Source organism: Vulpes vulpes, chromosome X, assembly GCF_048418805.1.
Source record: "Vulpes vulpes isolate BD-2025 chromosome X, VulVul3, whole genome shotgun sequence".
Classification (NCBI taxonomy): Eukaryota; Metazoa; Chordata; class Mammalia; order Carnivora; family Canidae; genus Vulpes; species Vulpes vulpes.
This window is the reverse complement of record NC_132796.1, coordinates 99830360-99853531: the sequence shown is the minus strand read 5'-3', so window position 1 is coordinate 99853531 and position 23172 is coordinate 99830360. Positions and strand designations below refer to the sequence as shown.

General features: G+C 40.8%; 2 protein-coding genes across 2 annotated transcripts in view; one reads left to right on the top strand and one right to left on the bottom strand.

Moving 5' to 3' along the window:
* The window catches only part of FRMD7 (FERM domain containing 7), a 52013-nt gene extending 34413 nt beyond the window's left edge, over positions 1-17600 (top strand). The window contains exons 6-12 of the mRNA XM_025983188.2: positions 6651-6765; positions 6943-7090; positions 10276-10371; positions 12514-12677; positions 14422-14490; positions 14611-14686; positions 15693-17600. Coding sequence (XP_025838973.1) covers positions 6651-6765; positions 6943-7090; positions 10276-10371; positions 12514-12677; positions 14422-14490; positions 14611-14686; positions 15693-16775 — 1751 coding nt within the window. The 3' untranslated portion in view covers positions 16776-17600. The remainder of the gene's footprint in view (positions 1-6650; positions 6766-6942; positions 7091-10275; positions 10372-12513; positions 12678-14421; positions 14491-14610; positions 14687-15692) is intronic.
* A 1813-nt stretch (positions 17601-19413) lies between these two features.
* STK26 (serine/threonine kinase 26) overlaps positions 19414-23172 on the bottom strand; it is a 57224-nt gene continuing 53465 nt past the window's right edge. The window contains exons 10-12 of the mRNA XM_025983180.2: positions 22981-23043; positions 22763-22899; positions 19414-21219 (exon numbers count right to left, since the gene is read on the bottom strand). Of these exons, the coding sequence (XP_025838965.1) occupies positions 21195-21219; positions 22763-22899; positions 22981-23043 (225 nt within the window). The 3' untranslated portion in view covers positions 19414-21194. The remainder of the gene's footprint in view (positions 21220-22762; positions 22900-22980; positions 23044-23172) is intronic.

Below are 23172 nucleotides of genomic sequence, written 5' to 3'. Positions count from 1 at the left end.
CATCCCATGTTTATGTCCTAGGCACTCAAGAATCTCTGCATTCTGACCTCATCCGCCTAAGTCTCCCTTACATGTCTTTTTTAATGAATGCTCTTAGTAACTTCTTTGTCATTCATTCAACAAAAACTATCGGGTACCTACCACATGGCAGGTGCTCTTATAGGCGCGGCAAACCATGGCAGCAAACTAAACAGACACAGAGCCTTGCTCTCACGGAGCTCACGTTTTGGCAGTGGAGGACAATCAGACAATAACCCAAATAAGGAAACATATAATGTATGTTAGAAGGTGATAAGTTCACCAGAGAAAATGTCATATGGAAGGGAGATGGGGAATCCTGGGGATGGGTACTGAATTTTTCAATGAGGTAATCAGAGTAGGCTTCACTGTGAACATGACAGTTGAACAAAGACTCGAAGGAGGTGAGGCAGCAAGTCTTGCAGAAATCTGGTGGAAGGTTGTTCCAGGCAGAGAGAACATCCTTTGCAAAGGCCCTGAGATAGGAGTGTGCCAGGAGTGTTCAAGAAACATTTAAGCAGGCCCTGTAGCTGGCTAGAGCTGAGGGTAGAGGGAGAGTAATTGTGGAAGGCCTTAGAAGCATCTTAAAGACCTAGAACATTACCTGAGGTGGGAAGCCACTGACCCATTTTAAGCGGAGGAGTGAGATGATCTGAATTAGGTTTTATTTAGTTATTTTTTTCCCAGAGATTTTATTTGAAATAGACTGAGAGAACACAAGCTGGGGGAAGGGTAGAGGGAGAGGAAGAAGCAGGCTCCCCACTGAGCAGGGAGCCCAATACAGGGCTCTATCTCAGGACCCCGGGATCATGACCTGAGCCGAAGGCAGTTGCTTAACTGACTGAGCCACCCAGGTGCCCCTGAATTAGCTTTTAACAGGATCATATTGGCTACCTAGGGTGAAAACTTTATGATGGAATGATGGAAGTGGGGAGAACAGAGAAGAAGCTATTGCAGAAGAAAGAGATGATGGTACTTGGGGGCCAACGTGGTAATAGTTAAGATGCTTGTAAAATTTGCTACCTTCTTTTACTGCTGATATTTTACTCATTTACATTTCGTAGGTCTCTTCCTAGATTGTCACAGTCTTGCGTGGAGTGAAAAACCAGCACAGTCTTATGTGTTCTTGTGTTGTCCTAGGGTCAACATCGAGTCAGGATTTTGTGCTTAATAAATTGAAGAGTTGGTGGGTGTGTGTGTGTGCATCTAGGTTTTTTTTTAAAGATTCTTTTTTTTTTAAATTTTATTTTATTTATTTATGATAGGCACACAGTGAGAGAGAGAGAGAGGCAGAGACACAGCCAGAGGGAGAAGCAGGCTCCATGCACCGGGAGCCTGACGTGGGATTCGATCCCGAGTCTCCAGGATCGTGCCCTGGGCCAAAGGCAGGTGCCAAACCGCTGCGCCACCCAGGGATCCCTTAAAGATTCTTTTTATTTATTTGAGAGAGAGAGATAGAGCACAAATGTGGGGAGGGGAAGAGGGAGAGGGACAAGCAGACTCCCCACTGAGCAAGGCACCCGACGTGGGGCTTGATCCCATGACCCCCGAGATCATGACCTGAGCCGAAATCAAGAGTTGGATGCTCAACTGACTGTGCCACCTAGGGGCCCCACTAATTTATTTTTGAAAACAGCTGTATTGAGGTATAATATACTTATCATAAAATTCACCCTTTTAAAGACTATAAATCAACTATTTTTAGTAAATTTACAAAGTTGTGCAACCATTACCACAGTCCAGTTTTAGAACATTCCCATCATGCCAAGAGACCTCTCATGCACGTTTGCAGTCACTCCCTGTTCCCATACTCAGCCCCAGCAACTACTAAATTATTCTGTTTCTATAGATTTGCCCTTTCCAAACATTTTAGTCAGAATAATAGAATATGTAGTCTTTTGCATTTCTGTGGCCTTGTTTCACTCAGCATAGTATTTTTGAAATTCATGAATGTTCCAGCATGAATGGCAGCAGTTGGTTCCTTTCTTTTGCTGAGTAGTATTCCATTTTATGGACATACCACATTTGTTTATCTATGTACTTGATTGTGGACATTTGGATTGTTTCAAGCTTAGCAAATATGAATAATGTTACGAACATACATGTATGAGTCTTTGGACATGTTCTCGTATCTCTTGGATAGATTACTAGGAGAGTAATTGCCTCATTTTAAGGTGAATTTACATTGAAAATGTTAAGAAGCTGCCAAACTGTTTTCTTAATTATAACAATAAAACCAGAAATGTGTCACATTTCCAATTTCTCCACATCTTCACCAATAGTTGGTATTCTCTATTTTTTTGGTTGTGGACATTCTAGTGGGTATGAAGAGCTATCTCATTGCAGTTATTATTACCATTTTCCTAGTGACTAATGACGTGGATTACCTTCTCATCTGCTTATTAACAGTCAGTACATTTTTGTTGGTAACATGCTTTTCAGATCTTTTGCCCATTTTAAAATGGATTGCTGTCTTCTTATTGACAGTTGAGAGATTTTTATATATTCTTTTTTTAAACTTTATTTATTTATTTATTTTGTAAAAGATTTCATTTATTTATTCATTAGAGACATAGAGAGAGAGAGAGGCGCAGAGATACAGGCAAAGGGAGAAGCAGGCTCCATGCAGGGTGCCCAACGTGGGACTTGATCCTGGGTCTCCAGGATCACACCCTGGGATGAAGGCGGCGCTAAACTGCTGAGCCACCTGGGCTGCCCAACTTCATTTATTTATTTTTTAAAGTAACCTCTACATGGGGCTCACACTCATGACCCCAAGATCAAGAGTCACAGGCTCTTCTGACTGAGCCAGTCAGGCACCCCAGATTTTTATATATTCTGATTAAAAATAATTTATGAGATATGTAACTTGAAAACTATCCCCCAGCTTGGTGGCTTGACTTTCTGTTTCTTAATCCTGGCTTTTGGAGTGGAACAGTTTTTAATTTTGGCAGAATTCCCCTTTTTCAATATGTTTTAGTGGATCATACTTTTGGTGTTGTATTGAAAAACTCTTTGCCTAACCTTAAGGTCACAAAGATTTTCTCCTAAGTTTTCTTCTAGATCTTTAACAGGTTTGCCTCTTAGATTTAGTTATATGACCTGTTTGGAGTCTTTTTTTGCCTGCCTGTGTGGTATATGTTGTGAAGTAGGGATCCAACTTCATTTTTTTTTTGTCCATGATTGTCCTTTTTTCCTATTTTTTTGAAAAGACTATCATTTCCCCCATTGACTTGTCTTGGCATCTTTTTGAAAAACCAATTGACCATTAATTTAAGGGTTTATTTCTTGATTCTTAACTATATGTTCCATTGATCTATACATACTTATGCCATTATTACACTACATCCTTATGCCATTATTACACTATCTGATTTATTATAGCATTGTATTAAATTTTGAAATATGGAAGTGTATATCCTCCAACTTTGTTCTTTTTCAAAATTGTTTTTGGTTATTTTGCATCCTTTGCATTTCCATGTAAGGTTTAAGATCACCTATCAATTTCTATCAAAAATACAATGGGAATTGCATGGAATTTATAGATCCATTTTGGCAGAATTACCATCTTAACGATATTGAGTCTTACAATGCATGAACCCAAAATGTCTCTCCATTTATATAGATCTGTTAAAAATTTCTCTCAGCAAAATTTTGTAATCATCAGTTATACAAGCCTTGTACATCTTTTTGTTAAATTTACTCCTGAGCATTTTATTTTTTTAGATGCTATTGTAAATGGAACTTAGTTTCATTCTTGGATTGTTCATTGCTCATGTATATAAATACAAGTACTTTTTGTATATCAATCTTCTATTTTGCTACCTTATATTCTAGTAGTTTTTTGTGGATTCCCCAGGATTTTCCACACACATGACCATGTTGACTGCAAGTAAAGACAGTTTTATCTCTTCTATTTCAGGGCAAATTATTGATATTTTTTCTTGTTGATTAATTATACTGACTAGAATCACTAGTACAATGTTGGATAGAAGTGACAAGAATAGATGTCCTTGTCTTCTTTTTGGTCATAGGAGAAAGCATTCAGTTTCTCAACATTTAGTATGATTATGATGTTAGCTCTAGGGTTTTCATAGATAACCTTTATCAGGTTGAAGAAGTTCCCTTCTAATCCTTGTTTGTTGGATTAAAAAAAGTTTTATTACTATATTTTTTTAAAAGAGGGAGGCTCAGAGTAGCAGAGAGAGAGGGAGAGAGAATCTTAAGCAGGCTCCACACCCAGTATGGAGCCAGACGCAGGGCTTGATCTCACAACCTGGAAATCATGACCTGAGCTGAAATCAAGAGTCAGATGCTTAACTGACTGAGCCATCCAGGTGCCCCTGGATGTTTTTATTTTTAAATCATGAAATGGTGTTGGATTTTTTTCAAAGCTTTTCTGCATCTTTTGAAATGATAATTTATTTTTTGTCCCTTATTTTATTGACATTTTATATCACATTAATTAATCTTCACATGTTGAACTGATCATGCAATCCTGGGATAAATCCCACTGGGTCATGATGCATAATGCTTTTTATATGTTGCTGGATTCAGTTTATTTTGTTGAGCATTTTTACCTCTGTATTCATGAGGTATATTGAGATGTAGTTTCCTTGTGATGATTTTGCCCGGTTTGGGTATCAGAGTAATACCAGCCTAATAGAATGAATTGGTAAGTATTTCTTCTCCTATTTTCTGGAAGAGTATGTGAAGAATTGGTCTTCATATCTTCTTTGAATGTTTGATAGAATTAATCAGTGAAATCATATGGGCCCATTTGTGTTTTAATGAGATTTATACATTTATCAATTTTGGCAAAAAAAAATTAAAAAGCCATTGATTTGGTCTTTTTATTTTTTATTTTTTAAGTTAATTTTTTAAAAGATTTTATTTATTCACTCATGAGAGAGAGAGAGAGAGAGAGAGAGAGAGAGAGAAAGAGGCAGAGACACAGGCAGAGGGGATGAGCCACCAGGGATGCCCTTGGTTTGGTCTTTAAAAAAAAAAACAACTTGTTATATAAGGATTTTCATTATGACGCAACTTTTAATATATATATATACAGGGCAGCCCGGGTGGCTCAGAGGTTTAGCGCCGCCTGCAGCCTGGGGTGTGATCCTGGAGACCTGGGATCGAGTTCCGCGTCGGGCTCCCTGCATGGAGCCTGCTTCTCCCTCTGTCTGTGTCTCTGCCTCTCTCTCTCTCTGAATAAATAAAAACATAAAATCTTAAAAAAATATATATGTATATCATCTGTCATGAATGTGTCACCTGTCTAAAATGTAATAAAAAATCAAGAGTAAAAAGGAAGTAAGTTTCTAGCACTCAACATCAGTGTCCCCCTTGTCTATGTATTTTAGTCACAGGATTCCATGGAGAATGTATTTACTCTTACAATTCATAAAATGCTAACAGTTTTGGATATCTAGGTTGTCAGTTAGAAGTCATAATTAGAACCAAGGGCAGAGAACTTTTCAGGGCAAGTCAGTAACCAGGAAGTGATTCACATCAATCTGACAGAGAGGAGAGGGAAAAGGCATAAAACTTATAAAGAAGACACAGTAATTCAGAAATTGAAACATTTTGAATCCATTAACTGTAGGGGCAGATAAGTCCTGTATACATCGATCACCTTTATAGGCATTGTGTTATGACAGATGTTTATAACAATAAACTAGAGAGATCAAGAAAAGAGTAGATTATGATCAGGGATAGCTGCCAGTAATTTGGAAAAGCCAGAATGATTTCCAGAATGATTCATTTACTGGGGATTCTGGATAGCTGGGGTTTTACTCATTTCCCAGTGTACAGAATTGTATTTTCTCACAGTTCTGGAGGCTAGAAATCCGAGACTGGAGTGTTGGCAGCTTTGCTTTCTTCTTAGGCCTCTCTGTTTGGCTTGCAGATTGTCACCCTCTGGATGCATCCTCACCTGCTCTTTCCGCTGTGTACCTGCACTCCTGGTGTCTCTTCACAGGATCAAATTTCCTTTTCTTATGAGGACACTAGTCTGATTGGATTAGGGCTCACCTTACTGACTCAATTTAACTTAACCTCTTCTTTACAGGGCTACCTCTAAACACAGTCACATTCTGAGGTATGGGGTTTAGGACTTCTACGTTTGAATCTGAGGGGAGAGGGACACCCATTTCAACCAATAATGGGGACTGGTGAGAAGAAAAAGATCATAACCAGGCTGAGGAAGAAAGAACTAATGAAACATTCATCTGTGATCCTGGAGCCTTTAAGACCTACAGTGTGTCTGTGATTGACTATACTGAGACTTCATAGCAACCCACTGCTTCTTTTTTTTTTGTCTTTAAAAAATATTTTATTTAAATTCAATTTGCCAACATATAGTATAACACCCTGTGCTCATCCCATCAAGTGCCCTCCTTAGTGCCCATCACCCAGTTACCCCTTCCACAACCTACTGCTTCTGATTTGAAAAAGATCCAGTTAGTTCCTCCATATCCTAAAATATAAATCCACATAAAGCATGGAGTGGGGGGCCTAGGGCCACATTGGCTGCAAAGAAAGGACCATTTGGGGGAGGTCAGGGGGTCTGCTGGGAACTCCATTACTAAACTCTTCAGTGCTAATGTGGATGTCACTTCTCTCTCATGCAGCAGAACTGGGAGACTTTCATGAAGAAACAGCTAAGAAACATCTGGCACAGACCCGGTACTTACCAAACCAAGACTGTTTAGAGAGCAAGATCATGCAATTTCATCAGAAGCACACGTAAGTACTTCAGCTGGCACCTGCTTCCACCAGCAGGAACACGAAAGCTGGGGACAGACTCTTAGAAGCAAGTCCTAAAGTCAGAGAAGCTTCGGCCTCAGGAACACACTGAGCCCTTTGGGTGCAGGTGTCATTCTTGCTACATTTATTAGGCTCATTAATTCTTTCCCTTGGCAGTGGCAGGAGCCCAGCTGAATCTGACATTCTGCTACTGGATATAGCGAGGAAGCTTGATATGTATGGCATCAGGCCCCACCCCGCCAGTGACGGCGAAGGGATGCAGATCCACCTGGCTGTTGCTCACATGGGAGTACTGGTGTTACGGGTAAAAACTCTTTCCTTTAAAGTCCTGTCAATTTGGGGGTGACCTTAGCTCAGACTCGGGTGTCCATTCCTGTGGTGACCTCAGCCCTCGGTCAACCAAAAGGGGGGAGGGGATGCTCATGAATGTCATGGGTTAGTCTTCTCCCTTCAATGTGTTTTGTTTCCATTTGTGGTCTGTGACTGGCTGTTTTGATTCTGAGGAGCTCACACATTAGATCGGGCCAGTGTGGTGGTGAGACAAAATCAAGAGGCTCTTTGGAACTTTTAGACTCTAAATATGAATATGGATTTGGGCACCCTAAAAGCTTAGGTTGTGACACAGAATGCACTCACCCTGTCCCAATCCAGAAACAACCCACAGGGACCCAGTGAGAGCACTGAAGTAAGTCACAAACAGGTCAGGTGCAGACTTGGCTAGAAGAATGTAGGCCCTCTTATGTTTCTGGTTGTTAAGTTTTGCAGCATGAGAGCCACACAAGTGGACAAAAGACCCAATGGGTCACAGGCATATCTGTTCACCTAGGAGGAAATTTGACCCATTCCACTCTAACCTGGGATGGATCCTTGGCATTTCCTACTGCATGGGAGCAAATGGGGAAGGAAAGGGGAGGGGAGTGAGGCCATTGTGTTAGTTGCTATCTCTTCCAGTGTAAGTACTTCTGTGGACAGCGTGGAATGGTATAGCTGGTCTGATTTGTCCCAGCCCAAATTCAGTAAAAGAATATTTGTGTGGGCGGGCAGCCCGGTGGCTCAGAGGCTTAGTGCTGCCTTTGGCCCAGGGCTTGGTCCAGGAGACCTGGGATCGAGTCCCACATCGGGCTCCCTGCATGGAGCCTGCTTCTCTCTGCCTGTGTCTCTGCGCCTCTCTCTCTCTCTCTCCTTGTGTGTGTCTCTCATGAATAAATAAATAAAATCTTAAAAAAAAGAATACTTGTGTACTGAGTACTTTGTATGTGTTTTGTATTGCATTATTCTTTTTTAAAAAAATGACATCAGGTTTACTGAGATATAATTTGCACACTATAAAATCCATTGGGTTTAACTGTTCAATTCATTGGGTTTGAATATATTTACAGAGTTGGGCAGTAATCTATTCATTCATCCTCCCATCAGTATGGTTATTGTACAGCCATTTTGTGCCAGATACTAGAGCTGCAGAGGGAAATGGGAGTGATCCTGACTTCGTGGATCTTGTATTCTACAAAGTCTTTCTTTTTTAAAGATTTATTTATTTATTTGTGTGTGTGAGAGATAGAGAATGAGAGAGAGAAAAAGAACACAAGCAGGGGACAGGCAGATGGAGAGGGAGAGGAGAGAATCCTCGAGCAGACTCCCTGCTGAGTGTAGAGCCCAGCGTGGTGCTCAATCCCAGCACCCTGAGATCATGACCTAAGCCAAAATCAAGAGTCAGTTGCTCATCTGGCAGAGTCACCCAGGTGCCTCATGGACCTTGCATTCTAATAGGGGGAAGACAGCCAATTAAACAAGTCATTTTACTCCTAACTCTGGGAAACGAACTAGGGGTGTTGGAAGGGGAGGAGGGCGGGGAGTGGGGGGGGGAATGGGTGACGGGTACTGAGGGGGACACTTGATGGGATGAGCACTGGGTGTTTTTCTGTATGTTGGTAAATTGAACACCAATAAAAATTAATTTATTAAAAAAATAAACAAGTCATTTTAAACAAATGTAATGTATATGGGGTACTAAGGTAACACATGAGAAAAGAGCTTTAACATTTAAGCTAAGGGGGTGCCTGGCTGGCTCAGTTGGAAGAGCTTGCTACTCTTGATCTCAGGGTCATGAGTTTGAGACCCATGTTGGGTGTAGAGATTACTAAAAATAAGTAAATAAATAAACGTAAAAAAAAATTAAGCCAAGACCTGCAGAAGTTGTCCAGATCAAAGAGATAGGGTTGGGGACGTCTGGGTGGCTCAGTAGTTGAGCATTTGCCTTTGGCTCAAGTCATGATCCCATGGTACTGGGGTTGAGTCCCACATTGGGCTCTCTGTGGGGAGCCTGCTTCTCCCTCCACCTATGTCTCTGCCTCTCTCTCTGCATCTCTCATGAATAAATAAATAAAATCTTAAAAAAAAACCAAAGAGATAGGATTGGCAGGTGAGGGAGGGGATTCTAGACAAACGGCACACAAAGACCCTGAGAAGGGTAAAGGATGGCACAATAAGAAATGAACATTAAGCATGACCTATGGCTCCTGTCATTAAGATACTAGCAATTTATTTGGAGAGACCAGAGAAATAATGATCAATATCACTCAGTAAGTAATCAAAAGCTAATCCGTCATACTTACCTGAAGTTGCACTACAAGAATACATAACAAACTAAAAAATGCAGCTTCCTATAGAGAATGGATACGTGGGTACAGAGGGACAGAGGTGGGACAGTGGTGGGAGTGAGACTTCTCGATGCATATATTTTTTGTATACATTTGATTTTTGGGCCATGTGATAAACAAATATCAAGCAATCGACTGACCAACCAACCAACCAACCATCCAAAAAAAGCTAAATGGTTTGGGCAGTCCAGGAGAGCCAAAGGAGTTCAGAGGAGTTAGAAATGGATAGTTATACAGAATATTTTAGAAGGGGTGCTACCAGACTGGCAGGACAGCTTGACTATGGGGAAGGTGATTCTGGCTAAGGAAAATGAAGAGCCCTCTGGGAGGGAAGATACTGGATTGGATGGAAGAGTGTTTTCTAGAATCAGTGGGATAGAAGGCCAGATGGATATTCAATACAGCTGAAGCAAGGATACCTCAGCCAAAAGTATTTAGACTTGATGATACATGCAGTAAGGGGCCCTGGAAGATGTTTAAGTAAATAGGGTGGCAGTTGAATCTGGAAACATAGAAAGGGGGTGGAATTAGAGAAGCTACTATAGTCATCCCTTCCTCCCTTGGTCTCCCTATCTGGGCTAGAAAACTTTCCTGGCCCTACCCCTTCTTGCTTGTATTTCAGAGCAGCCCTATGCCCCACCTGGAATGCCTTCTTGGCATTCTACCTTCTACCAAGTATGACATTCAGCTTCTACCTAGTATGACAGGATCAGTCTGTACGAGAGGTAGGATGGTCCCAGTCATGAAGCATGTTTTCTAATGGGTTCTCATTGTATTCCAAACCAACTTGTGCTGTCATTCACCTTGAAATCTGCCATGCATGTCATTACAGGGAAATACAAAGATCAATACTTTCAACTGGGCTAAAATCCGCAAGTTGAGTTTTAAGAGAAAGCATTTTCTCATCAAACTTCATGCCAACATCTTGGTAAGTAGCTTTCTAATAAATTCTTTTACTTTCCGTTCACTTGGGATTTCTTGGTTGTTTCAGCAAATGGCTTGAATGTGAGTGGTGAAAGCTGAGGGGTGATGGACTCCCTCTTTTGCCTCTACATAAATAAACCAGAGTGTTAGTCATATTACTTGAGGCAAAACACCAAGAAATCCTATTGGCAATTCAGAATGAATAAACTAGTAGGAAAATGGGGTGGCTGAAATGAAAGACAAGTCTCCTTAAAAACCACCCCCCCACCACCACAGGGATTTGATAAGTCAAATGGAAGTGACCAGATCTAGGACTATGGACATATTTATTTGATGCGATCTGCCCCATTTTATATTTTCATCTCCTTTCCTTAAACAAAAATAACTGAACATGGAGTACATACCAAATAATTGAACACCTATTTGCCAAAGCAGGATGTGGGGGAGTGTGGGTGTAGATCAAGCGAAAGCATCTATTACTGGTCAAGGCTGCATTGTACAGAGTAAGACAAAGGTGCTAGAAAAGATGTTTTTTGTGACTATTAAGGAAGTGAAAAATGTTTTCATTTTTCGACCTACGGGATATTAGGCTTCATTCTAGCCCAGTAGATTGGGCTTCATTCTCTGGATCCTAGTCTTACATAAAAGCGTTCATTTGATTGGACACTCGGGTGGCTCAGTGGTTGAGCATCTGCCTTTGGCTCAGGTCATGATCCCGGGGTCCTGGGACTGAGTCCCACATTGAGCTCCCTGCAGGGAGCCTGTTTCTCCCTCTGCCTATGTCTCTGCCTCTCTCTGTGTCTCTCATGAGTAAATTAAAAAAATTAAAAAAAATAAATATTGAAAGTGGTAAGAGGCTGATTACCAGGTTCATTCTCAAATGGAGCCCTCTCTGCAGGCAGTCTGGTCTTTTAGCATCTGGTGGAGTGCAAGGTGCAGTTAGACACATCAAAGAACAGAGAATAAGTAGGAAGTCAAGCAAGGCCCTTTCCAAGGAGTCCATAGGCTCAGCAATAAACCCAGGAGGGAAGCACAGTTTAACTGGGTTTCCTGGTGGGTCTAAGCAGAGAGAACAGCACTTCTATTTGCTTGTGCATGTGTGCAATTCCCACCAAGTCACAACTGGTTTTTATTATATTTCTTATATTTTTAAACATTTATTTATATTTACAATTTATTATATTTATTAATTTATATATTTTAAACATATATTTTATATTTATATTTATTATATATTTATTGTATTTATTCATGAGAGACAGAGAGACATAGGCAGAGGGAGAAGCAGGCTCCATGCAGGGAGCCTGATGTGGGACTCGATCCCAGGACCCTGGGATACGACCTGAGCTGAAAGCAGACACTCAACTGCTGAGCCACCCAGGCATCCCAAATAAAATATTTTTTTTAAATGTGTTCATTTGAGCAGTCCAGGAGACTGTATCTAGTGTGAAGCTCATGGAGTGGCCCAGGGCTGCATGCAGGAACCTGGAATGAGGGAAGGGGGGGCACTTAGCAGAAAACAGGGCTGCATGCATGCATGGGCAAATGGGGGTAATGTAGTGGGTAGGGGGATGGAAAAATTTGAACTTTAGGTTTGGAAGTGTAAGCTCCCCTAGAGAAGATTAGAATATGCTAAGTGAGCAATACAGAGCTCATAGAACAAGGCAAGATAGGAGGACGAAGTGTTCTAGCTGGTATGTTAAAAAAGACTCCTATATGGGTAATTATCCTATAAAGCCTACCATCTGTAAGGAAATCGTCTCCTGCCCCTCCCCCTGTTTCCTGTTGGTCATTTATAACTTCTCCTCACTTTGAAAGGATGCCCTTTGATGTTCATTTTAACCTAATTTACAACTTCATAAAAATGTTCCTGGCAGAGAAGAGGGGGTAAAAAAGCGTTTGAGGTGCAGGAGCTGCAGAGCAAGATTGGCTTCTCAGAGAATGCTCCGTTTTTGAGCAGTGGCCCTGTCTGTTCCTCGGAACGTTGCCAATGGTTTGGTTTTAGTAGGTGTGAAGACTGTAGGGAGCCAAGTGGAAAATCAGAAGCTGCATGGGCCCCTGGACCAATAGTTTGGAAAGCATTGGGATTCGAAGTTCTTTGGTATTCTCTAAGGATGTTTGGCTTGATGGAAATTGGTTTACACAGGTGTTGTGCAAGGACACCTTGGAGTTCACCATGGCCAGCCGAGATGCCTGCAAGGCTTTCTGGAAGACCTGTGTGGAGTACCATGCTTTCTTCAGACTTTCTGAAGAGCCCAAATCAAAGCCCAAAACACTACTGTGCAGCAAGGGTTCCAGTTTCCGCTATAGGTAATGAAGTATCGCACATACGCAGACTATACACACAACTTCTTTTCAGCAATGTGGAATGCAATAGGGAAGAGTTGAGTTCTAGAAGCAATAATCCAATAACCCTTTAAGGGTAGTCCCCTTTATTACTCCTTCTCTGTGTGACACTTTAGGTCAATAGTTCCTTACTGGGATACGGGAGGAGGGCAGCACCCTCTAGTTAAGGGGCTAGATTAGAATATTGGCAAGGATGGGGGGGGGGGGGACTTGCGCTATTTGAGAAGATGTATTTTAATGAACCTATTCTTTTCCGTATATCACAACTTACATGCAAGCCACGGAAAGGAAAACTCAACAACATCCATTTGGTGGTGGTTGGGCGAAAGACAGGTGGGGAGAAAGCTCTGGAGGAGCTAAGGGAGACAGAACACTGAGCAATATGGCGGCAGAGGCTCCTCACGGCAGCCAACACTTTAGAGGAATGGAAGTAAGGTCAAAACAAGATCTCGTTTTTACTCAAACACACCAGCCTAGGAATTCTTTGGAATAAGCTTTCAAAACTCTTAGCTAAGATTAAAAAACAAAACAAAACAAAAAACAAAAACCTTCTAATAGAATGTTTCCCACAGGGGATTTTCAAATAGTGGAAGCCCGCCTCAGTAAGACCTGAGATCTTAAAAACATACATATTTTTGATGGAATCTTTCCAAAATGGATTTTACAAATCCCCGCCTTCTTGAACAGATGATACTGAGCATACCTTGCCCTTTTCTCAATGATCTGAGTTATTATAAACCACTTATTATCCTCTGCAGGCAGCTGTAGTACAGGGATGGCCTCAGGGTGTGTGGGGGTGTGTCAGTCCCTGCACCCCAGTGATAAATGGCTCATACTTTGGGGGTTTTATTATTTTTGTGTGTGATTTCTTTTTTGGCTCCTGTGTTCCTCTCAGCCGTCAGCTGGTTTTCTCTGCTGGCATATGTCTGGCTGGAGCAAACATCTTTTACTGTTTCATTAGCTGTTTTTCTTCTGACAGGAACTGGGAAACCAGATAAATAGCCTTATTAGAAATTGTGTATAAAGTTGCAGGTAGGGAAGAGGCCTTTATAGGGAAGTCAATTTGTTTTCAAGGCCAGAATTTTTTTTTTTAAGATTTTATTTACTTATCCATGAGAGACACAAAGAGAGGCAGAGACATAGGCAGAGGGAGAAGCAGGCTCCATGCAGGGAGCCTGATGTGGGACTCAATCCAGGGACTCCGGGATTAGGCCCTGAGCCAAAGGCAGACACTCCACCACTGAGCCACCCAGGCATCCCTCAAGGCCAGAATTTTAACTGTGATGAGTCCTGTTTCGAAGCTTTTAAAAATCATCTGGGTTCTGAGTATTTGAGGTTGCTCTAGGCCTGATACTTCCTTCGAAGAGCAGGTGGTACGGTTCCTGTGATGGCCAAAGATTCATGGCCTATGTCATTCACGCAGACTCTTGACTTCAATAGTAGATTGGGCAGCCTGTGTGGCTTGGCGGTTTAGAGCCTGCCCTCGGCCCAGGGCATGATCCTGGGGTCCTAGGATCGAGTCTCACCTCGGGCTCCCTGTGTGGAGCCTGCTTCTCCCTCTGCCTGTGTCTCTGCCTCTCTCTCTGTGTGTCTCTCATGAATAAATAAATAAATTCTTAAAAAAACAGTAGATGATGCTTTGGAGGTTGAGTAGCCTACTGGATTATGAGTGATGTTAATAAGATGTTGAACTCATTCTTTTTCATAGTGGAAGAACCCAACGGCAGCTTTTGGAATATGGAAAGAAAGGGAGGTTGAGGAGCTTACCATTTGAAAGGTATATGCTTTTCTCTCTCTCTCTCTCTGTCATGTTGATATTAAGATGAATGTAGAGATTCTATGTATTCTGTATGTGCCTGAAGACCATTTCAATTCCTTCTCTCTTTGGGGATTTCAGGAAACATTACCCATCTCAGTACCATGAACGACAGTGCAGGTCCTCACCGGACCTCCTCTCTGATGTGTCAAAACAAGTAAGGATTCTGAAAATCCCTTCTTCTTTAGATAGATGTAATGCATCTACATGTCAAATGCTTTTAGGAATTGATTCTGCCAGAATCTCCCCGGTGTGCAAAAAGGCAGCTCTGTTCGAGTAGGCAAGCCTCCTCAGGAGGTCTGTCAGCTAGTCTTCCCAGCCAATAGAAGACCATTTAATAAATTACCACTGGTGTGTACCTTATGGATTGAAAGGATCTGGCATATCTTTAAACTGCAATTTGGATTGCTAACATCGTGCAAAAATGCGGATCCCAATGAATTTCTGTGGCTTTGTATTTTTGAAACTAAAAGCTCTTCTTTTTTACCTAATTAAAAATGCTAAGGCTCTGAGGAAGCTCCGGGGTCTTGGGTTAACGTTTTAAAGTACTCTTGCTGTGTAATTTTGTCACTTAATTTAAGAACAAAGGGATGTTCTCCTGGAACTGAGATGATGGCTTCATTTAAGATTTATAGCATTAACCATGTAAATTATTTTTCTTTTGTTCTTTCTAAAAAAAATAATTATAGGTCTCACAAACTCTCATGTCTTCAAATCATAGGCAGTTTTAATCTCAAAGGCATTACGGAAATATAATGCTGGAAGTTACCATCTAACATATGACCCTCCCGTGCCACTCTTAGCCCACCATTTTATGCAGGGAGGTTAGGTCACATGACAGAGCCAGAACCAGAAGGGAGACCCCCTGGCTTATTTATAAACCACACTGCTTGAGATACCATGCTGGCCAAAGTACCTGGAGAACTCAGAGGCAGGGAGTGGAATGGCAGTGAGAAAGGAGACTGTCATGTGCATTTTTTTAGCACATGGATTGAGATATGGTACATGTTATTTCCTCCTCTGTATATATTCATCAATAGAACATGGGTGGAAATGACCTTGTGAAAAATACCCTTGTGAAATTGAAGGCTAGTTTAGATCCCTGCCACCACCCCAACCAAATGGCTTTTCTTTTCTTTCACTAACATGTCCTCTCTCCCAAGGTGGAAGATTTGAGGCTAGCATATGGCGGTGGGTACTACCGAAACGTGAATGGAGTGCACGCGTCAGAGCCAGTGCTTGACAGCAGGAGGAGAAACTCAGCGGTGGAGGTGACATTTGCCGCCGAGCTGGAGTGTTCCAAACCAGAGGTGGATCTGACACTGCTACATCAGTCCCAGAGCAGTTCCTCTTTCCCTTTTATTTATACAGACCCTGTCTTTAGTACTGACCCGGATCCCAGAGACTACTTTGGGGAAAGGAGTCCTCTGAGCTCCTTCCAACCAAGCTCTAAGTTTGCTGACAATCTCATGAGCACGTCTTCTGGCCTTGCAAGCAAAGTGAGTCCAGCAAGGCAGCTAACGTACACAGATGTGCCCTATATCCCTTGTACTGGTCAGCAGGTCGACATTATGCCTCCTCAAGTCTTTTTTTATGTGGACAGACCACCCCAGGTGCCCAGACGGTCTCCAATCATGGCAGAGGAAAATGACAGGCCAGACAGCTGTTTGGAGTCCACTACAATGAAGCCAGCCAAAAGAAGCCCAAGGAATGTCAGAATGAAGAGCTTCCAACAAGACTTTCAAGAACTCCAAGAAGCCACGGCCAGGACTACTGGTAAGAGCAACATCAACGTAGATCTGGAGGCGGAGGAGGCAAATTCAGAAGATGCATTTGCATATAGCATTCAAGAGCAAACCCCAAAACGATCCCAGAGCCAATCAGACATGAAAACTATCCGTTTTCCTTTTGGGTCTGAATATAGACCTTTAGGACCTTGTCCTACTCTGAGTCGTAAAGCTGACCTTTTTACATATATGTTTGCAGAGCAGGGGTTTCCAACAGTTTTAACAGATCAGGGAGCAGCAGAAAGGTACATAGGTAGTGAATCCAGTGATTCAGAATCGGAAATTCTTAAACCAGACTACTACTCTTTGTATGGCAAAGGAACACGGTCGCCCATGGCCAGAATCCGCTTATCTTCTGGCAGCCTACAGCTCGATGAAGAGGATGAAGGTGTTTCTTTCAATACACCAACTGCTGAAGACAGGACTTTGCTAAAACCATATAATTACTTTGTAGCTTAAAAATGTGAACTCTGAACATTTCTGGGCCAGTACCATGTTGCTAACTTGGATAAAAAAGAAGGAATCTTGGGCACAAATAATTTTCTTAGTTACTGTTCATTGGTATTAAGGGGATCTCCTACATTTGGGCACCTAGCTTATGAAAGATCCAGCTGCTGCCTTGTTCCTCAAACTCCCCTCTTCAGTTTCCTCTGAAGAGACTCTGGAACATACCCTCTTCTCAAAAGCACTGTGGTGGGGCAAGGTGGCTATTTGTCATCTCCATTATACTTTTCCTACAGAGACATTATCCATGAACTTCAGGCTCTGGAACACTGAATAATGGTAACAGTATGAGTTGGCATGACACTGGCCTCTGATGTCCTTTAGTGATTTAGATTGCGACTGTGTTGGTCATTTTGTTTTTAAATCATACTGTGACTAAAGGTTCCAGTAAAAATGGCCCTGTCGTGTGTTAAAGACTTCAATTTTTATAACATATATTAGGGGGAGCATGGCCCTCCTGTACCTCAGAAGGAGATGGTGGCATAGATCCTCTCATCAGAATACAAGTTTATAATGCATCTAGGACTTGGAAGACTTCTGAACCCTGGAAATTCGTGAATTAATCAATTTCTTATGCTAGGATATATGCTTGATGAAGATATGATGTTTGACCTATTACTTCTCTACTCTTAACTATGTATGTTTGTAGTGACAGAAGTTAACTTATTAGTTTATCTACTTTCTCCTGTAAGACTTTTCCCCCCATATCTTGTTGCATGTATGTAGGAAAGGAGATGAGATGAATAGTATTTTGATAAAGAGTTATGGAGGGACACCTGGGTGGCTCAGTGGTTGAGTGCATATGCCTTTGGCTCAGGGCATGATCCCGGGGTCCTGGGACTAAGTCCCACATTGGGGCCCCCGCAGGGAGCCTGCTTCTCCCTCTGCCTGTGTCTCTGCCTCTATGTCTCTCATGAATAAATAAATTCTTTTTTTAAAAAAGTGATGGAAATCCATTTTTTAAAGAAAAGTTGCAAATATGATCTTCATTTTGTTTTAGTCAATTTCAGAAATGATTGGTTCTGGTCTATTACTAAGGGAAGGGACAGTTAGTAAGAAAAAGGAAGGAGGGGGACGCCTGGGTGGCTCAGCGGTTGAGTGCCTGCCTTCGGCTCAGGGCATGATCCTGGGGTTCTGGGATTGATTCCCATATCAGGCTCCCTGCAGGAAGCCTGCTTCTCCCTCTGCCTGTGTCTCTCCCTCTCTCTGTCTCTTATGAATAAATAATAAAATCTTACTGAAAAAAAGAAAGAAAAAGGAAGGAGGCAGATGAAAATGGAGAGTCAGGGAGGGAGAAGTGGTAGAATTGTGGCGTAGCTAATGAGCAAAAGGATAAGGATAGTGCTAAAACCAGACTGAGTTCATGAAGTATGATTCTACTCTTGACCCATTCAGATTCAGAATTTTCCTACTATTCCCCCCGGAAGGTATAATATTCCACTTGAGCACTTTGTTTATTGATTTCAATGTTAAGTACAACATTTTTACAAGATAATGTTAGGTACTAACTTCAAAGAAATGATGCAATAAGAAAGCTATTTTTTGAAATGATTTATTTATATTAGAGTGAGAGAGTACCAGCAGAGAGAGAGAGGGGGAGGGAGAAGCAGACTCCTCACTGAGCAGGGAGCCCCATGAAGGGCTTGATCCTAGGACTCTGGGATCATGACCTGAGCAGAAGGCAGATGCTTGCTTAACTGACTGAGCCACCCAGGCGCCCCATAAGAAAACAAAACAAAACAAAACAAAACAAAACAAATTATATATGTCTGTGTCATGTTCTTACTCTTCTAGTCCTAACAGAAAAATTCCTTTTAATATACCTCTCCCTAGCCCTTTCCCACATTCTAGCAATTCTTCACTGCTCCAGGAATCTTATCCAGTCACACAAATGTAGAAAAGCAATTTAATAATAAGAATATATTGAAGCCCAGTCACCTGTATGTTAATCCTATAGATCCTCAGAGCTATACTAAGTTCATCTTCAGCTTTTTTTTTTTAAGGAAGAACTCAAATTCGTTTGGGCTTTTTAAAAAAGATTTTATTTATTTATTCATGAGAGACAGAGAGAGAGAGAGAGAGAGAGAGAGAGGCGGAGACAGGCAGAGGGAGAAGCAGGCTCCATGCAGGGAGGCTGATGTGAGACTCAGTACTGGGACTCCAGGATCACGCCCTGGGTTGAAGGCAAGCACTAAACTGCTGAGCCACCCAGGCATCTCCATTTGGGCTTATATGCTATTTCTCATATCAACTTCTGGAAGTCTTTGTGAAATTTGTTCTCCCCAAAGAACTAAAGGGTTCAAATCTGTATACAATTTCCCAATAAAACTATAGTTAGGGTTACCACACAACATATTGTCCAACCTAGGGCATTTCTGAGTGAAAGGGAATTCTATCAAATAATTTTGTCAGGACAGGGGGACATATATGCACTGTACGTATAATCAATGTTTAAATCTGAAGAACATCTTTTACTTTCCAATGGAGACACTGGTATTAAAGTTCCAACAACAAATTAGAGGGCAGAGGAGACAAAATTTCAAACAATTAAAACCCCGCACCATACCCCCGGCTCAAGAAAACGAACACTGAGGACCATGAAATTTAAATATTTATTTTTAAACCCTTCACAACACTGGAGTATGCTTCACCTAGAAACAGTTTACAGGACTATAACTCTAATGAATAAGCAATATTAATTCCTATTCATGACGCAACTGTGTTGTAAAGTTTCAAATAATCCATTTATAAACTTGTTGCTTTTGCTTTTACAAAAATATTCATCCAACCCATGATATGAGTTGCAAAATTATTTCTAGGCCTCTATAGATTATAAAGTGGAATTGCGTTTCAGTCACATGGCAGGTGAAAATTTCAACTGAACCATTCCTTCAAAATACAATGCATTAAAAGTAATTGTTACAGTATAGGCACTGATGAAAAGAACTTTCTTGGCATATATGACATGACCACGACTTATTCAAGTGTCTGTATTATTACAGAAGAAGAGGAGGTAATGGCCACTTTGACAAAAAACTGTATTCTTAACTCGAAGAACACCTTTTTTTCCTAATATTTGGCAATTATTCAGACTTTTAAGAAATTACTTCTGTGCAAAAATTAAACTGTGTAGATCCAAACAACAAACATTAACTACCAAAACAAATTAATATCAATAATTCTAGAACTACTGAAATATAGCCCCAGTTCAGAACTTAGGCAAGCATAATATATATACTGGGCTTAAAAAGAAAAAAGATATTACCCATGTAACAGTACCATAAATATGACTGAAAATTAACTGTACAGTCTACCTTAACTTTGTACGGACACAGATCATCCTGTACTATGGTTATTTTCATATGAACTAGAAAATTCTTATTTAAATACCCTTTCAAAAATGAACAAATGATGTTTATGTACTGGATAATTATGAAGAACCAAAATGTATAAATAGTTTATAGGACATCTCACTACCATGAGGAAAATATGCTGGTGCAAGTTATATTCATACCTGTTGATCAGGTATTTAATCACATGGTTATCAGTTTTTACTTAAGCTCCCCAAATCCAAGCTATAATGTGCAATATGAGTTGAAGATCTTAAAAACGAAGCCTGACAAATTCCTCCAGTATTGCCAAAAACCCATCCTTGGCTAATTAGTATTGCTTTAAATTTCCAACCATATTAAATAAGGGTTAACTGCCTCTTCTACAAGAGAAGGTAAATACTGCACACCAAGAGGTAACTGTTGCTACATGTTGCCTATAAATGCTTCAAACACAGGGCTCTCAAATGGGATTGTCCTTGAGCTGCCTGGAAGATCATCCCAACTTGGTAGAAGGAGTCAATACTTTTCAGGTTTCATTTCAAAGAGCTTATTAAAAACTTCTGTTTAAGAAGGTATGACTTGTTTCCCCTCCCCACCAATAGTCATTTTTAGGATATGCTTGTGTTTTCTTTAAAAAAAAATGTTTGAGGCTTAATGATTTACAAACATTGACTATTTAGGATGACTCTGAAAAACCTGTATGTTTGATGAGTGTACAGTTAACTAGAGATCAAAATATGAAAGGTATTCATCCCAGTAACTTAAGTAATAATGATACCTAAAAGCAAAACTGTATCTCGACATTTAGTAGAATACAGGTGAAACTATAGTATTTAAAAGTTATTCCTTATAAAATAATCTCTTTAAAATATAAAATGATAAACACCATCACAAAATAGTTGAAGAGCTTCTTCCAAATCTTCAATGTTGCAAATATCCAAAAGGCACATGGAGCTCATGAGTTATGCATTCTTAAGCTTGGAGTAGCTTTGGTGGGTTTCTCTGGGTCCGTATGAAATAGAAGCCAATAATAGGAAGTTCCTTAGGGGGATTCATCTGCTGAACACCTATAAAATGAAGAAAAACTGATATATAACTATGCATGTTTATATTTCTTACCTGTATGAACTCTGCAATGAAGGTACTGATTTAGCAAACTAAATTCTTTTACTGAATCTCATCAGGTAGACACTAAAATATAAACAAGTTCAAAAATCTCTTCTGTAGGGGTGCCTGGGTGGCTCAGTCAGCTAGGCACCTGACTCCTGAAGTCAGCTCAGGTCTTTTTTTTTTTAAGATTTTATTTATTTATTCATGAGATAAAGAGAGAGAGAGAGGCAGAGACACAGGCAGAGGGAGAAGCAGGTTCCTTGCAGGAATCTTGATGTGGGACTTGATCCCAGACCCTGGGATCACGCCCTGAGCCAAAGGCAGATGCTCAGCCACCCAGGTGTCCCTCAGCTCAGGTCTTGATCTCAGGCCCCAAGTGGAGCCCGCTTAAAAACAAAATCCCTTTCGTATCTGATTTTACAAACCTCTAATTGATTTGTTTGTAAATTGGAAAAAAAGTGGGACATTGCCCATGAACATCTAAGGGGTTTTGAAGAAGAGCTTTAGTGTGCGAGTACAAATTGGCTTCATCAGATAGAATGTCTATGAGAATGTGTGATTTTACAGGCTATATAATTCGCTTCAACTTAATCCCAGTGGCATCACAAATACAAACAAAGTGAAAGATGTGCCGATAAGCAACATGATTGGGATTGAGACTAGAATTAGTATTGCTTTATAACCTGTTGGAGCCAGGTGCATGCATATGAAAGTCTTGTTTAAAAAGAGAACTCAAAAATTAAATGCATGAACTTTATTGAATGGGAACAAAGGTAAACCACCAAGTCAAGACAGTGTGGAAACTAAAGTCAATCCTAAGGACCATTTGCAGTTTTCGCTGACCTCCTCTATCTAAAATCCTTCCCGAGCAGCCTGGTTGGCTCAGCGGTTTAGTGCTGCCTTCAGCCCAGGGCGTGATCCTGGAGACCTGGGATCAAGTCCCATGTCAGGCTCCCTGCATGGAGCCTGCTTCTCCCTCTGCCTGTGTCTCTGCCTCTCTCTCTCTCTCTCTCTCTCTCTCTGTGTGTGTGTGTGTGTGTGTTTCTCATGAATAAATAAATAAAATCTTTTTAAAAAAGTAAAATCCTTCCCTTAGCTTTTTTACGGGGGCTAAATGTAAGAACTTTAGCACTGGAAATGATGTGAATGGTAGTGTGATGAGGGTAGTGGCAAGAACAAAAGCATTCCTAAATGGTATTTACAAGGGCCCAAAATCAAAATATGCTCCATGACCTTTTGTCTGTACTCCTACTACCAGGTGAAGGAGAAAAATAACCAACACAGGCCATTTCTTTCAGTGGAAAAGTACCTTGTCATGCCAGAAGCTCATGTTTAAGATGGGCCAACAAACAACACAGTTTTAAAACATGCAACTATTGAGAAGTGACTGAATAATTAGGAATAGTTGAAATGACCAAATCAAGGTCATGATACTGCACCATAAACTTACATCCAGCAGAAAATGTCAAAATTATTTCTTAAATGACATGTCAAGCTTACTTTTGAAATTTTTCAATTAATTTCTTCACCATTTTATCAGTGATGCCAGGACAGGCGGCTTCAGCCACAGCAATGCTTTTCTCAAGTTCTTCAATGGCTTGATTCCTGCTAGCGTTATTCTCATCCTGCTGTTTAAGCTGAGAAAGATCAATAGCGACAACATTGAAAATACTATACTTCTTAACATAGATATCCAAAGCTAATGAATCTATACTTACTTCAGCAAATGCAGGTGTGATTATCATAGACAAACAGCTTAGGGTTTGCACAAGATCTTGCTCCTTCGAACAAATAATATAGATTACACATGTGAAATTAACAGTAATGTTTTTCTTATTCTATAACAAGTGAGCACTAATTTGAATCCTCCCTCCCAAAAAACCCAACGTAACTCATGCCTCTATGCTTTA